Source organism: Thamnophis elegans, chromosome 3 (genome assembly GCF_009769535.1).
Source record: "Thamnophis elegans isolate rThaEle1 chromosome 3, rThaEle1.pri, whole genome shotgun sequence".
NCBI classification, from domain to species: domain Eukaryota; kingdom Metazoa; phylum Chordata; class Lepidosauria; order Squamata; family Colubridae; genus Thamnophis; species Thamnophis elegans.
The window spans coordinates 45031104-45048717 of NC_045543.1; the positions used below are offsets into that span (position 1 = coordinate 45031104).

The following is a 17614-nucleotide window of genomic DNA, read 5'->3' on the forward strand; positions in this document are numbered from 1 at the left end:
CCCTTCTCCATTCTTCTGTTCCAAGTGAGATTCCCAACTGTTTTTGCTATGAAGATAAGAAATAATGGTGTGTAGAGGGAAGGCTGTGCTTGCTCCCCAGGTCCACCTTTGGTTCCAATCACAATTTGGCTATTTTAGCTACTTAGCAGACATTTAAACTCTCCCAGGCTTTCCTTTGGCTTACTCTTCTGCAACAGTGACACCTTCTGTGTTTTCAACTGATGCATAGATACAAAAGATAATACAGATGCATTCTAGTAATGATTCAGGGGCCCACGTTTACCTGCAGTGGGGTCAACATGGGACTTGGTTAGCTGCTATTTGTGAGAATAAGTGATAGGATGGGATTGAAGGGATAAAATAGGTACTTTTCCCTCAGGACAGGTAATGGCCTGGCAGCCTTTACCTTCTTGCCTTCTTTGAGTTGAATCAGTGCTTTTTGCTCAAATTTGTGGGATTGACTTCTTCATGCACTCTGTACCTGAAACTCTATACCTGAAATGTGTGCAATGCAAAAATGTTCCACAATTATGCAGGGCCAGTAAGCTGCATGGTAAATAAATACTGTAATCCTTGAAGATTAGGTGTTTGTACTAGTCCCATGGTTAAGGAAATGGACCAGAAGACCCCCAAGGTCCTTTCCAGCCCTATGATTCTATGGTTTTCAATTTGTCTTAAAGAGTTGGTACATCGCAAAAGGATACCCTGGGCTGAAATAGATGCCATACATGTTCTCTTGCTTCAACTGAGCCAGAATCCAAATGCATTTGATCTTCCAACACAAAGCAAGCATGAAACACAAAGCAAGCAGGGATACATACTGTGGTTTTTTTTTTGCCTCTGCATCAAATAGAAAATGATGTAAATATAAATTTTGACTCAGATGTTGGAATATTTGTTCTCTTCTAAGGAGAAAGCCACAACAGGACCCTTAAAGTCATCTGTTGCTGTTCGTCTATTTCCAATTACATTTTGCACTAGCTCAGGGGTGTCAATCCCATGGCCCAGATGTATCACATGCTGACCACGTCCACACAGTTTAGTGAAGGGGGGGAAAGTAACGATAAATCATATGATGACAATGTGATGCCTGAGTTGGACACTCCTATACTAACTGGTTTTGGCTTCCTGATTTGCTTCCTATGCTTTGGTGGCTGAAAGTAGAGGGTGTAGGAGGTATTTGCTGTAGATATGAGCATACCCAGGTAAATGGGAAGCAATTTCTTGATCTTTTAATGAATATATTTCATGCTATTTTTTAAAAGTTGAAACTATGACCCAGTATACATTGTAAAAATCCTACAAATCTATCCTATTTACCAATTTAAGTATTAAATAACCTATTACTTGGTTAAATTGCTCAAATGACACTCTACAATTTCCAGTGCTTTGCAAAATGAGATTTTATGCATCACGTTACAGTTGGGGGATGGAGTTTCAAATACCTTTGCAATATTTTTTTCCGGGTTGGCAAGAATTTAATCTTGAGGGTGTTGTTGTCCCATATCCATTTTCCAGTTATTCTTTTTTGGAGGTACAATATGTCCTAATTTCTGCTCCTAATTGTTCAGAACCAAATTACACAATAAAATGCATTATTGTTTTGCTCACGCTGGTTTGAGACATTGAGGTTAATCAGGCTTTTTGTATGAGTCCTTCAACCAATAGTTCATTTCACAAATGCCTGTATTTCCTGAAAGAAAATGAAATTACATGTTAACCTAGGTGGATTGCTGGTTTCACATCCTCCAGTGTAGTAATTGGATAAGATTGTTGTCAATCTGGAAGACATAGAAAGTTATCCTCATTAAATGCAGAATGAGTTGCTTCTATGTAAATCAGCTGTGTATTCTGCTACAGGCTTTGGAACTGCTGAAAATGAGAAGAATAACACATCCTGCAGCAGCTGTCTAAGCAGCTAACTAAGTGAATGGGAAGCTTTCTAATTAAGAAAGTCAGATGAAGTAAGACCTTTTCCAAAGTATATATATTTTGGTGACTTTTAGACATTTAACAATAATTTTAACAATAATTCTATAAATGTCTTTACTCTTCAAGCTGCTCAAGATTAAGAGGCATTTAATATCACCATTGAGTTGGTTGGGCTTGAATAGATGAGACAGAAATTCAGGGTTTAAGTCTCCATATTCAAACGTGGAAGGCAGAGAAAGTGAATGCTTACTATTGTTGATTGGATATTTTGTCATAAATGTGAGCCTGAAGTGAAGAAGTTATTTGAGATATTTTTAAGATCATAATCTTTGTCAAAAGGCATAGTTTGGTTTGTGGTTCCTTCCTGCATTATTATTATTTTTTTGCCTTTGTTTATTCCCTTGAGAGGAAGCTGAAGCTAACATGATTAATTTAAAGAGGAGATCGGCCATTCAAAAAACATGCCAGGAAATTCTCTTGCAAACTTGGCTGTTGTATTTACGTGTTCCTAAAAAGGAAATGTTGAGACAGAGCCAGGAGGGATGAGAAGAAACTATAATGGGGGATTTGAGATATACTGTACAATACAAAGTGGTTCATGTATATTAGCTTGGATCTGATTGTCAGCTAAGATTGGAATGGTGGCTTTTGTAGAATGATTTTGCAGTTGACAGGATTTGACCTGAGACCATCCAAGCATATCTTCTTGTTTGCTTGGCTAAACTGTGAGAAAGCCAGATGGCCAGAAAGTTGTCTACTCCAGGTCAGATTCTTTTGGCCATGACCTGCTCCACTGACACCTTTTTGAAAAAGTTGAAGCTGCCAGTGCTAGAATCTGGCAGCTGCCTTGTTCTGCCAAAGTACTTTGTGCCAAAGAAAATTCTTTCCTCATCTCTAGGAGGCCATTTCATTTCTGTTGATTGAACTAGAAAATACAAAGAACATATGACAAGTTTCCAAAGAAATGCAACCAGCATATTTTCATTTTGCAACACCGTTTGCAGATGGTACAATACAGAAAGGAATTTACAACTGAGTTGAATTTTCTCCATGCAGTCACTTGCTCAGGCTGCTGCTTTCAATGGTGGGAAGCTTTCATATTGCTATATTTCTATACAAGGCTGCTACTGCTTTGGCAGTGTGTCTCCAATGTATACTGAATAAATTCATTGCAAGATGCATCCCTTTGGGATGCAGCTTACGATCACTTCTGCTGAAGAAGCTACTTGGATGAGAAGCAAAATCTTTTCAAGGAAAAAACACCAAGTAAGTCCAGTTGCCTTTTGGAAAAGCACCTTTGGGACAACCATGACCTGGATGATTGAGAATCTCCATAGACGTAAGCTGCATCATTTAGTTAACACTTCTGTTTTAGCAACTATTAGCTCACCATTTCAGGGAGGAAAATTAAGCAGGGTCTCAATTTTCAATTTAGAATAAGATTTATCCAACAATTCTTTAGAAATATCAATAGATAGAGAATTAGTCTTTTCCCAGAATTGAGCCAAACTTTTAAAATAGGTAAAACTATATGCACCCTTCTAGCATAACAGCTTTTGTTTTGTTTTGTAGGGCTATTGTACTAAGGCTAAAATAAGAATTAAAGTAATTCTGATCTTTTTTGGAGAAGAAAAAAAAGCTAAATGAGAATCCTCTCTTTCAATAGGGCATTTTCAAGTTAAAATATATTAATTAAACTTGAATGCTATTATGAGTTGTATTTAAAAAAAGTAATGTGCAATTGTATCTTTGGTATTGATTAGATCTCTGCTTGATACAAAATTGTAAACTGATAATTCTGCAAATGAATTAATCCACACACAAATTTGGCTTTTAAAAAAATAATAGTTGATTTACCAGAGATAATGGCTAAAACTAACTGCATGTGTTTTGCTGCAGTGACTTTGTATAGAGAAATGTAGCAAGAATAACTATAACCTGTCATTTGAGACTATAAAAACTCTTTCTCAATCCATTTAAAATAACTCTAAAGTATCCATCTTAAGTAATTAGTGTTAGAAATAAATAATTCTTCCCCATGTAACTGATTTTCCAGTTCAATATTTTATCCACTCTGGGATATTATTATGGTTTGTCTTTGCTGAATCTACAGAAACAGAAATGAAAACATGTCCCATTTGCAAAACATACCTCTAATAAGTCTGCTGCTTCAAAATTCATATTTAAGGGAATCTTGTGAAAGTGACCTCCTAATTCTGCCCCTACTTTTATTATTTTGCTTATTTACTGATCCACAGTAAACAGTGGCCACAATCATATGGTTGACTAGTTTTTCTGAAGAGAGTTAATTGGAAGGAGAGAATGGTAATTTCATCTAATCCTTCACTGTCATAAAGGGTATTTTCATTGCTGTGTTTGGCTGTGTAATTTTTGCCAAGGTCATAAACATTTCCATTACATTTCAAATTCGACAAATGTAGAACTGGATTGTAATTTTCAAAACTCCCAAAATGTACATTTTATTTTTAGTAATCTGTGAAAACAATTTATGGAGAAAAAATATATGCACTTGCTAAGAGTTGACACTGTTTTGATGGCAGAGTCAATCAATCAATGAAAACAACCACAAGAACAAAACAAAAAGTTCTGTCAGATCTCTCTTTTAGTTGTATTCGGGACTAATCTGGTATTATAAAGAGTATGGAGTTATTAATTTTTTTTATCACTTTCAATATAACTATCTCAAACATTTCCACTTGTCTTTAGTACTCTTTTCTTCCGCTGAAGATTGCCAAATCCTGCTCTGGCTCTACTCTGCTTTTTGTCACACCATCCAGGCGTGGCCAGAAAATGGTTCTGTGGAGCAAGCAGGACAATAATACTCTTAACCCTTTAAAAAAAACCCGACAGTTGTGTTTCTTCATTGGTTAACAAAACAGAGGAGAGGAAGAATGGAAAAAGTTAACGGTGATGACATTGAGAACAAACACAGTTGACGTATAAAGAATCTTTTGTTTTGCTTCCCACTATAATAAATATGATCTAGATATTTGTGTGATGCCAGGCTCTTTTATTAAAGTAATTGTAAACATTAAAATATGATCTAAATAATTTTTATTGGGAAGCTGGTTTTCCATTCCTCCCTCTGTAAATGAGGCTTGCAGACATTGTTCTTCATTGGACAACATCTGAACTACTGTATATGTTTTAACAACATTCAGGTAACTGAATGGGAAGAAGAGACAAGACTGTACACCATCTTAACATATGAAAATGAGTAGCATCCACCAACATGATGAACTGCTATCTGGAGGGGCATCTCAGGAGCACCCCCAATCCACTGAGAAAACTCCAGATTTCAGAAGGCTGATGCAGAGCAAAGTGAAATTCTTTGCTGTGTGTATGCTTTCTCTCTTCCCATAGTTTGATGGGAAGTTCATTGAAATGCAAAATGAGCACATTCCTTTCACATAAACTTTATTGTTGGTCTTAATTATAAGCCAAACTGGACAGAAAACTGGCAAATTGTAGGCTTATGTGAGTATATGGTGCTGTATATGTTGCCCAGGGGTGGGTTGCTGCCGGCGTTACTGCTGGTTCGCAACCCGCATTCCAGATGTGCGCAGTGCGTGCATGTGCTGTTCAATGTAAATTGTTCTTTGCGCATGCACAGAACAATTTACAGTGAAGTGTGCATGCGCAGTCACTAAAATCTAGAATGGCAGTGGCTAAACAGCAGCAAGGGAACTGGTTTGGGGGCATGGCGGGCTGAACAGTTGTGAATCGGGCTGAACTGGCAGCAATCCACCTCTGATGTTGCCTCTGATGAAGGCCCTGGGTGGTACAGTAATAAATAAGAAGTACCAACTAATCTTTTGAAGGCTCATAACAATTCTTCCTTTTCTTACATTAGGATGGAGAAGAAACATTTAATCGTGCAAAGCTTCTGAATGTAGGCTTCACAGAAGCTTTGAAAGAATATGATTATGACTGCTTTGTATTTAGTGATGTTGACCTAATCCCGATGGATGACAGGAATATCTATAAGTGTTACGACCAGCCCAGGCACCTCTCTGTATCTATGGATAAATTTGGATTTCGGTAAGAAGTTGGTTGTTTACATTTAGTATAAAGCATATACTAATATGAGTGAATTATTGGGAGTTGGTGGCAAATGAATATAATAAATAATCTTTAGTCATGAGGATCTGGAGGCCAGAATATGACTATATCTACACTTGCATTATACTTTTGGAAGGAGGGCAGATTTTCTGTTGGATGTTCACCATTGGGGCCCAAACCAATATTTAGAGGGATCTTGGAAGTGATTCTTTTTTAGATATAGCTTGTGTCACAATTAAATCTGGCATCTGTTCTAATGACATTCTAATTATTCTTACTTTTTTAACTGTCCAGTCTAGCTTCCAACTTTATATTCCCATCTAAGTGCTAACCAGTCTCCACCTTACCTTCTGAGGTTGCCCTCCGAGCTCAGACAAGGTTACCTAGATGTTGCTGACAGTTCAGTTAAGCTTGAATAATAGTACATGTATACAGATGCAAATACATATGTGTGTGTATAAAATTTATTCACAAAGACACACATCTATAAATATGTATATGTTTATATGTAGTATAATAATATAAATTTAATGAAAAACTTTTTTTTACAAAATTAAAACTATAGAAAAATGAAATAATATATAGAAAAGCGAAAAAGATATATAAAGATAGGAAAGAAAAACAGAAAAAAGTGAACAACAATATGCTGTAAATTCAGAAGAAGAAAGAGAAGAAAGTTAAAAAAAACAATTTATGATCTTTGTATCAGTTACAAACATAACTAGTACTGTTTCCATACTCTCAAATTACAGAATTATTCTTCCTATATAATAAACTATAAAAATGAACCATAGAGCTCATTTTTTTCCATTTTCATCAAAATCTCCATAAAAGATTTCCAGTCTTTTAAAAAAGTAGTTATGGCTTCTTCCAACTTGAAAAATGGTTTTGATGAATTCGGAACTCAGAGATTTCAGAAAACACGGTTTTATATATTGGCATAGACAAGTTTACAGGAGTCCGAGGCGGCATGTTACTTTTTCTGATCACATCAGTGGTGGGTTCCGAATCCCGGTGCACTCGGTATGGTGCAATGGGGCCCAGCATCCACCATATGAATGTGTGCAGTGTGCCATGCGTCCTTACCTCTTGCGACGCCTCCATTAGCCTTCCTGATGCTCCAGCTGTTCGGTGGAGCATTGTGCAGATGCCGTACGTGGCGTGCGTGGAAGTGCCGAAGAGCTCAAATACAGGAGGACAGGCTGACGGGCCCTCCGGAGCACCGTACCGGAATGGTACCCGGTGCTCCTGGTAGGCACCAGTACACCCGTACTGGGGCGTACCGCCTGCAACCCACCACTGGATCACATCTATCTAGAATTGTGACTAGAGATATAATCCAAGCTTCTCTATGATCACATGAATTTAAATGAACAATTTATCTTTGTCTCTTCCAGCTTACCTTACAATCAGTATTTTGGAGGTGTGTCTGCTTTAAGTAAGGAACAATTCCAAAAAATCAATGGTTTTCCCAATAATTATTGGGGCTGGGGTGGCGAAGATGATGACATTTATAACAGGTAAGATCTCTCATCTTTTTAGTTAATGTTGAATTTGGGGCTTGGTATGTTGTTTAGTTTTGGGAGTTGTGCCCGGTACAGTAGTTTCTCTCTGTGCCATTTGTTGATTTACGGTTTCTTCTAATGTTGCTCTGATATGTAGCCTTATGGGTACAAGAATGCAAATCCAGAATTGGTGTTCAAGAAATATTTGCATGTGAAGAGTTTGTCTTGACAAACTTGGCTACAGTGGCCTAAGGAAGGCCTTAGGGCCTTCAAGCCATCTTTGACTTAGAGCAACAATCATTCACAGCCCAAATGTGGACAAAAGAGTCAGTATCAATTTAGTTCAGATTATCATCTCTGGAGGCTATTAATTTGCTTAGAAACTGAAGTTGAGAATGCCTATAATCCATGTACAATAAAGCTTGATTTATTTAAGCCATGCTTTTTTCTGTGGTGCGTCTCCTATCGTTGTCCATTATCATTTCTGAGTACCAATCTAGAAGAGGGTTGTAGAAGATACATTTATTTTTCAAATATTAGTCCACCTCTCTCCTATTAAGTGCATCTATTTCTGTCACCCTGACAGTGTATTGTATCAGCTAGGAGCCTTGTTGAGACTACTGTAAATGGCAAGAGGTTTTCATACTTGCACCTGTGTCAGTTTCTTACCTGTTAGTGAAATGATTTTTTTGTTTTTTAAAGTGATCTCCCTTCCTTGTGTTCTCTTTTCTTCAAGATGCAGTTTTGATACAGCTGACAATCTTCTATCACCCATTTCTTAAACAAATCTATATCTTGCTTCAAATAAAATGATTGCTTATGTTAGTATTTATAACTGTAGGACTACGTCCAAATTCTGCAATCAAGATATCATAAGGGTTTTTAAATTTTATTTTCATTAGGATGTTCTGACTCAGTAGAATAGAATAGAATTTTTTATTGGCCAAATGTGATTGGACACACAAGGAATTTGTCTTTGATACATATGCTCTCAGTGTACATAAAAAGACAATATACATCATCTTTTATGTACACTGAGAGCATATGCACCAAAGAGTAGCATTCTTTCAGCACTTTGCTTATGCTTAGAAGAACATTTTAAAATAACTCTACGACCAAGTTCTTTTCCCTGCCCCTGCCACCTCATCTGTATTGTGATATTTTAGTTGGATTACACAATAAAATATAAAGCCAAGGTTGTTGTGCAATAAAATCAATAAGAACTCCCCTCACCAAAATAATGAGTCCTTAGTAAATATCCTGTGCATTTTCCAGCTTGAAATCTCAAGTGAATACCAACTATAAGGAATTCAGAAAGATACTCTGAACATAAAGATATTGAAAGTCTACCCCTACTACAGGATAATTGATTACCACACGGATGTCCTGTATCATTCCTACATTTTCTGTGCAGGTTTCAAGGACTTTTCCAGCTTCTAAATGACATGCATGATTCCGAGTTATTGTTTTTATGTGACTTGCTGTGATATACAATCATAATGCCTATAAGGGAGGCATTGAATTAGAGATCTAAATTGAAAGGATTTAAGTTTTGTGAAAGTCCAACATCTTGTTGATCACAGGTCTATTTTAAAATGGACATTCTGAATCTAGAATCTGTGCTAAATTATATGGAAGTTCTGCTTTTCTGAATCAGCTGCATATGTGAACTTGCTCCTTGTTTGCTCTGGAACAAATCCAAATGCCTTCTTTAACTCAGATTGGAACATTTTAAGAAACACCTTGGCACATTGGCTTTAGATGACACTCTAGTGGACGTTTCTTCTTTTTAGATAAAGCTATAACTATTCACTATGGGATAGTTGTATTTTTATTCCTTTAAATCAGGGGTGTTTAACTGGATTTCTTGGAGGGCTGGATCAGCATTGTAGTTGTCCTACATGGGCCGGCGGGGGGTGGGGGAGGAAATGGGATGGACAGCCTCCTGCAGCACCCTGCCTGCCAAAACAGGGTGTGGGGTGGCCAGGGGTGGCCCCCATTTTGTCAGGCAGGAGGCTATCCAGGCCAAAAATGGGACGTAGGGGTCACCCCCATGCCCCATTTTCACTAACAGAGCCACTGTGGGCTGATCCTTTGCTATTTCCAGGCTGGCCCCGTGGGCCAGATTTAAGCACCCCGTGGGCCAGATCCAGCTCACGGGCCTTGAGTTTGGCACTCCTGCTTTAAATGAAAGTTTAAATATTCAAAATATTTACAGACCATGAACACTTGCATTCTCCTTTCTAATAGTATTGATTTTAGAGAACAAACGTTTGTATGGCAGCTACAAAGTAAACTGGAGTGACCTGCTTTCAGAGGGAACCAGGGAGCCTTGCAATGTTCCTTTTCTTGCTGTTTTAGAAATCAGATGATTCAGGGACATTGCTCCGTGCTCCATGCTATTCAAGGGTCACTGCTCTCCTTGTCTTCTAGCACTGGTCTCTTGATTTATACCAAGTGAGAAGCTGTCTGCCTGCTGTTGGGTCAAGACTTTAGCAACAAAGCACATAGTGTTTCTACTCAAACCCTTTGAATACTTGTTTCCTTGGCACATACTATTAGGTGCACATTGTGTTTGGGATGAGCAGGAAGCGTTTTATGTCAAGAGGTGTTAAGTTTGGCAGACAGAAGGAAAATATGCTCAGCATTTAGCGGTCACCAGGATTTTTAGATGGTATTCTTAGAATACCATCAAGGGAATGAGAAATACCAGACATTGGCTTATACAAGAATACATTTCTGGGCTCTGTTAGGAGTCCTGCTCTTTAATTCTAAATAAATTCTTTCACCATTTAGAGGAAAATGTTCTTTCAGGAAGCTCAGAAATACACTTAGCAAATTTTACTACCCCCTCCACCCAAGTAGAGAACTATATTATTCCATACAAAGCAATAATGTTTAGAGTTACAAGGTCACCAGCATTTCCTGTTTCTCATTTACACCATTGCCCTGAAACCTGTTTTTCAACCCTCATGTTCTTTGTTGCTAAGCTGACACTACCATCGTTTAACGTTATTTTGTTCCTTCTTTGTCAAGGGACACATATATTTATTTATGTAATCATTTTTGTTCGCACCTTTCCTACAGTAGCTGGATAGGAAGGAGGTCAGGCTTAAAGAAGCTGGGAGTTGAGACACAACCCTTCCCTGGCAGGCAGGACATCTTATGGATAGGCTTTTAGAACTTCAAAGGAGAATCATGAGATCTTCCCCTTATTCATCCTCTTTTGACCATCTAAGCAGATCATTTCTATATCCTTAAGTGGCACCTTGCCCTTGAACAAAAATTGGATTAAAATAGAACTGTTTGACTTGAGATGTTCAGTTAATTACTACAGTCTTAAATCATATTAATTAATGGGGGAAGAAGTTCCTTGATATTGCTGTACCTGTTGTAGTCATAATGCTTATGTAGAATGAAATACAAATCATGGGTTGAGTTAATGATTAACTTTGGTTAAAGGGCTGTCACATTGTTCATTGCTGACATGATAGTTCAAAGCCTGGCTCCTTTTTTATGGGGTCACTTATATGTCTTCCTATGCCTGGGCATTCAGCGACCTATTTTGCTTTCCATTGGGAATCGATATTAAAATTGTTGGGCAGATGTTGTGCAAGTGTCATTGGGGGCTTCCTGGATTTGAATCTTCCAGCTTGATGGATGAGGAAGGTCAGCTGCACTGGTGGAGGTGAATTGTTCATAATTTTTCTGTATTCTCTCACTAGTGCACCTTGCCTTCATAAAGGTGGTAATGCTATATGGCTCAGAACAGGAAGTCAGCAGTGGTTTTAATACATCCGCTTATAATCCTCATGGTGTAGTTGAGTCTGGCATCTAACTTACTTGTATGGCAGCTGTTAAGCCAAACAAGGACACAGTATTCTGCTGCGGAGTAGCAATAGCAATAACACTTAGACTGATATATCGCTTCACAGTGCTTTATAGCCCTCTCTAAGTGGTTTACAGAGTCAGCATATTTTCCCCAAGAATCTGGGTCTTAATTTTACCGATCTCAGAAGGATGGAAGGCTGAGTCAACCTTGAGCCGGTGACATTCGAAATGCTGAACTGCAGGCAGCTGGCAGCCAGCAGAGATAGCCTACAGTACTGCATTTTAACCACTGTTCTCACCACAGAGTAGACAAACCCTAGTGTCTGATGACCTGAGGGTGGCAGCTGAATTTCCTCATTTAGTTCCACATAATTTCTAGAATATGCTGTTTTCCTGTAGTTCCGGTGGGAGGGGCTACAGCAGGGTTTGTTACAGCCAGATTGGTCCAGAGACTGAGTGATTTTTCTTAATATATCCTCCTTTCCCTTCTGGCTCCCAGTTTCCCTCAGTCTTTTGGTCCAAGCACTATAGCTGGTGGCTCCAGTGAGGTTTCATCGTGTTTAAGGTTAAATCTAAATTGACATTTAAATTGGATATTGTAAATTATTAATTTGGCACTTGGCTGGATTCAGGGAGATTAGGTCTCCCGAGAGATTGAGGCTTTTCCTCATGGCTCTGCAGCCTCCGGAAGGCAGTCGATTCCCTCCGTTCTCAGCAGGGACCGTTTTCCCAGTCTAATTCTGGAACGGCGGCTTAAGTGCGGCACCCAGCGGCCCTTTCCTCAAGCAGTGGCCGCCCAGCTCCTTCAGTGCGGTCTGGTACTGCTGGGTTTCCCTAGCGGCCCGAGAGATTGCCGGGCTTCATGAGGAGCACGTGCTGCCTCTGTTGTCGATGGCAGTGGGCAGAACAGCCCCAGGGAAAAGAAAAGCCAGCATGAAAGCATCCACAGCGGCAAGAGTGGCCCCAGACTGTCCAGAGGCTGGTGCGAGGGTCTCAGGACCCGGCTCATTGTGAGGCTAACCCCTCAGAGCCATGTGCGCCTTACCCACAAGACGCGGTGGCCATCTTGGTGCGACCTCATGGGCAGTGGCCTCATTCCGCACCTCCGGTAGCGCCCAAGCAAGTGGAGGCCTCAGAACAAGGACAGATGGAATCAGAAACATTGAAGACATGTGAGTGAGTCATGGCCTCAACAACTTCTGATATGCCCCAAGGATCTTGCAGAGGAGGGCCAGGGCAGGCTTAGGCCCAGGGCAGCGGCCTCCAGGCCCACAGCCGACCAGTGCCCCTCCAGAGCTGCGGCCAGGGATGAATCTAGAAGACAGAAAGCCCTGGAAAAACAGGTGGCCAGAGCAGAGAGGCTGGCTCAGGCATCGAGACCTGAATCTCCCAGCAGATCCAGATCCCCCATTGAGGCCCGATCTCAAACATCTGGTTCCCCTACCAGGGGGTTCAGTCCTTCCTCTCCTTCAATCTCCTCAGCCAGGATCCGCGGGGGTGTGTGTGTGGCTTCTCCTCCCATATCTCCAAGAGGCTATAGGGGAAGGACCCGGGGGAGGGGGGTTCCTGGGACCTTACCAGCAGCCCAACTTGCCCCCTGAGGTCCCCCTTCGCAAGGCCCTTCCAATGAGGAACTAGAGGATTTGGATCAATTGCCCGATAGCATCAGGAGACTCATCTCCGCTGCAATATTTAGGGGCATTTCATCGGGCCTAGCCAGAGGGATAATCCTTCTCATGGGGTGTCTAGACCTCCAGCAGTTTCCAGGTGGAGATCTCCGTCTTCCTACAGAGGGCACGAGATTTCTAGGCCTCCTTCCCCTTCAGTGGTCAGCAAGGGTTCCATCTTGGGGGAGGCCACACACCCAGACCTGGGCTTCTCAGAGGATGAAGATGCAGCCCCCTCGGAAGCCCCAGCCTCCCCAGGGCTTTTTCCTCCCCCCGCCTTTAAGCATGCCTCCCCCGGTATCTCAGCACAGGGATCCGAATTTGGCCATATTTATAAATCCCAATACGGATAAGGAGGAAGTTCCAGCTCCTCCTCTCTTTCTCGAAGTAGTACAGAACCAGTGGGTAAGGCCTTCTTCCTTGCCCAACCCAGGGGGCAATGATAACGGAGATCAACCCGCAATTAAACCGGATGTATGTTGGGTTTTTAAACTGTTTGTTAATGTTTGTATTCTCCCCCTGTATGTTATTTTTTTATTTCATTCGTATTTGTAAGCCGCCCTGAGTCCCCCTGGGATTGGGCGGCGTATAAACCCATTAAATTACGAATTACGATAAACGATACTGCAACATGGAGCAAGCCTTTGCCCAGACCTTGCAACTCCCCACAATGGATGCCCCAGTGGCCCGTTTGGCCATTGCCTCCACTATAGTCTCAGAGGACATGGCAGGCAAACTGAAGCCAGAGGACAAGCGTGCGGAGCATACTCTTCGTAAGAACTTTAACGCTTCTGCCTGGACCATTAAGGTGGCCGCGGCAGCGACCTATTTCAACCGCACGACAGTCATGTGGCTTTGACAATTCCAGGATCGTATCCCAATCCAGGATGAGCGTCTTCACCAAGACCTCACCAAAATCATTTCTGCCACCCAGTTCTCAGCAGACGCCACCCTGGATTCTATCAAATTCGCTTCCAGAGCTCTTTCCACCTCTGTGACGGCCAGGAGGCTCCTGTGGCTCCGCAACTGGCAAATAGACAACAAGTCCAAATGGAACCTGGCAACAGCTCCCTTCTCTGGGCCTAACCTTTTTGGGGTGTCCCTTGATCCTATTCTTGTCGAGAACAAGGATAAGAAGAAGGTCCTACCTTCAAACACCAAGAAGCTGGACAGTCGTCTGTCTTCATACCGTAAGCCCCCTTCTTTTAGGAATCCAGACCAGGATTACCGTCAGCAGCGGTATGCCCCCTATAGGTATGTGTTGTGGCTCAGCAGAAGCCAATGGAGCTGCCACCAGACTCCGACAGCGAGGGGTCTTATGAGTCGGCCCTGGAGGATGCGGAGGACACTGGACAGGGTTCCAACTCCGAGCAGGGCGCGGAGAGACTGGTTGGCCACCAGGTGGCGCCTGAGCCTTAGATCAGTGGGAAGGAGACAAGAGTGAGTGATCCAGAAAACACCTGTGAGTTGTTCCGGGATGCACACTGTCGAAGGGCTACTCGGCGTCAAGAACAACTGCGTAATTACAGGAGGTGATTATGCTCAGCTGATGCTCATTAAGATCCTCTCCTGATTATAAAAGAGACTGCTTGTGCCACACCCTTCTGCAGAAGTCAACATTAAGGACTAACAAGAAACAAACTTGGCAGGCTGGATTGCTGCCAGAGTTTGTTTGCATTGCTGCCAAGTTTTGTAGAACTTGCTGCCAGAGTGCTTATCTCTTTGTTTATGTGGCTTGCAGCCAACGAGAGTCTGGACTGATTAAAAAACATTCTCATTTACGTTGGTTTCGGCTTTCGTTCCCGGACGGAGAAGGGGGGTGTCAGAACAGGTATGATAGGCAGAATCAGCGGCTGTTCTATCAGGATAGAAATAGATACCAAAGTCAATCCAAATGACCCTTTCACGGAGGGGGCAGCCACTCCTTCCGCAGGGGGAAATGACTCGAACCCGAGTCTCCCCATAGGCGTCCGCCTGGCATCCTTCGCAGACCAGTGGGACCAGTTAACTCCAGATGCCTGGGTCAGGTCAATGGTCAGGGAGGGTCTCCATCTGGAGTTCCTTGCTCCTTCCCCAATGCTCTTCAGAACTTTCCCCTCCTCCAGGGACCCAGAAAGGCTATGCCTAATGCTTCTGGCAATTCAATACCTACTGGACATTCAGGCAGTCGAGCCAGTCCCCCTGGAGGAATGGAGACAAAGCGTTTACTCAAATCTATTTGTTGTTCCCAAGAGCTCGTCGTCACTTTCAGTACAGGGCACTTCCATTTGGTCTGGCCTCCGCCCCCCGAACGTCACAAAAGTCCTGGTGGCGATGGCGGCTCACCTACGCTCCCGGACGATGAGACTCCATTGTTACCTAGACGACATGCTCGTTCTTGCCCAGTCCCGCACGCAGGCGAATCTGGATCTGCAGGTCACCATCTGATCATTACAGTCCCTGGGGTTTTCCATCAACTTCCCCAAGAGTCACCTCTCCCCTTCGACGAGAATCCTCCACTTAGGCACCGTGATAGACTCAATAACGGGACTGGTTCGCCTTTCACTAGAACGTCTGACAAGCCTACAAACATTGGCATTGCATGTCCGCGCAAGTCGGTCAGCTTCCATCCTGACCTTGACACAACTGCTGGGCAAGATGGTGTCATGCATAGGGATTCTTCCGTGGGCCCGCCTGCACTCCGGAACACTACAGTGGACACTCATTCCATTCCAACGGCGGCGGATGAGCAACTACCCGCACTCCATCTTTCACCGGAACTCCGCTGGTCCCTGAAGTCATGGTTGTCCCCGTCTTTGAACCGTGAGGCCGAGTTCTGGGAACTGGAGCGCATCTCCATCATGACAGATGCCAGCCTCTTCTGTTGGGGAGCGGTGATGGGGACCAGCCTGGCGCAAGGCCAATGGTCAAAGTCCGACCTGCGCCACAATATCAATTGGCTGGAGCTGAAGGTGGCCCACCTAGCCTTGCTGCATTTTCGAGACTCAATCACCAGCTTGGATATGCGTCGTGCCCTGCATTTACCTCAGACGTACATCTCCCTTCAGGCGGTCGGAGGCCTTGTTCCTGTCCTTCCAAGTTAAGTCATTGGGGGCTAGGGTGTCCTCCGCCACCATTGGCAGGTGGGTGAGACAGGCCATCATGGAGGCTTATCAAGCCATTCACCAGGTACCTCCACAGGGCATCATCGCCCACTCCACCAGAAGTGCGGCCACCACGGCTGCCTGGGCTATTAGGGCCCCGCTGGAGGACATTTGTCGAGCAGCCACCTGGGCCTCTCCCTCTCTCTTTATTCGTCACTATCACCTTGATCGTTTTACTTCGGTGGACGTAGCCTTTGGCCGTAGGGTACTCCAACAAGTAGCGACCCCCCTCCCCCGGGATCATCAACCCACTCTGGGACTTAGCTTGGATATGTCCCCGCTGTAGCCCCTCCCACTGGAACTACAGGAAAAAGAACATTGGTCCTTACCTGAACATTTCTTTTCTGTAGTGTAGGTGGGAGGGGCTACTTTCCCACCCTCAATGTTTCAATGGAGTCGGGGAGGTTGTGTTATTGTGACTGTTGTTCTTGCTATTGTTGTTTTTTTCCGTTCTTGGGATGTTATCTCCTTACATAAAGCTATCAGCTGTTCCATTCGACCTCATGAAACTGGGAGCCAGGAGGGAAAGGAGGATATATTAAGAAAAATCCCTCAGTCTCTGGACCAATCAGGCTGTAACAAACCCTGCTGTAGCCCCTCCCACCTACACTACAGAAACTAAACGTTCAGGCAAGGACCAACGTTCTTTATAAATAATGGCAACAAAATGAGATAAGGAGATTGCTAAACTATGCCTCCTTAAAAGAAGAAAAGAGAAAATTGTTTACATAAAAGAAATCTTATCTTTTATTTGCTTTTGCAGATTGGTTTTTAAAGGCATGGGGATTTCCCGCCCAGATGCTGCAATTGGAAAATGTCGAATGATTCGCCACATGAGAGACACTAAAAATGAGCCCAATCCACAGAGGTAGGTCCTTCATGCTGCTTCTGCCCGCACAGATCCAAGTAGCCTTTATTAACTTTCTTCTGATCCTCCGGAAATAGATATTTGATCATGAAATAGCCTTATTTTTATTTATATAAATATATAGGGATCCTTTAAAATACTAAGTCTGTCTTTTAGGACTATAAAAAATCCTGGGATGATGTTCAATAAAGCCATTTTAGAAGACAAGGAATGCAATACTTCTGATGTGTTTCGAACAGCCTCTGTTGTGTATTCACAACTGGAAAACAAAACTTAGCAACATTTTGTTTGTTATATTTATATCCTGTATTTTATTCAGGAATTCAAGGTAACATATATAGTAAACTTTCTTCCCATTACCTCCAACAACTTTTTGAAGTAGTCTGGACTGGTTCAAAGAAAGATCTATGATTAATAGTAGACTAGAACCTGGGTCTGCCCAGCACAAGTCCAATAACATAATCAGTTTCAGCTGAATTCTAAATTCTCATAATCAAAAGTGGAGCCAAAGCAAAAACATAGTTTCCATAGTTGGACTACTACATATAACAAAAGAGTCAGCTTGGTCTAGTGGTTAAGCACCAG

General features: G+C 42.3%; 1 protein-coding gene across 1 annotated transcript in view; it reads left to right on the plus strand.

Moving 5' to 3' along the window:
• Positions 1-17614, plus strand: part of B4GALT1 (beta-1,4-galactosyltransferase 1) — a 47994-nt gene that overhangs the window by 27177 nt on the left and 3203 nt on the right. The window contains exons 3-5 of the mRNA XM_032212667.1: positions 5807-5994; positions 7413-7535; positions 16925-17029. Of these exons, the coding sequence (XP_032068558.1) occupies positions 5807-5994; positions 7413-7535; positions 16925-17029 (416 nt within the window). The remainder of the gene's footprint in view (positions 1-5806; positions 5995-7412; positions 7536-16924; positions 17030-17614) is intronic.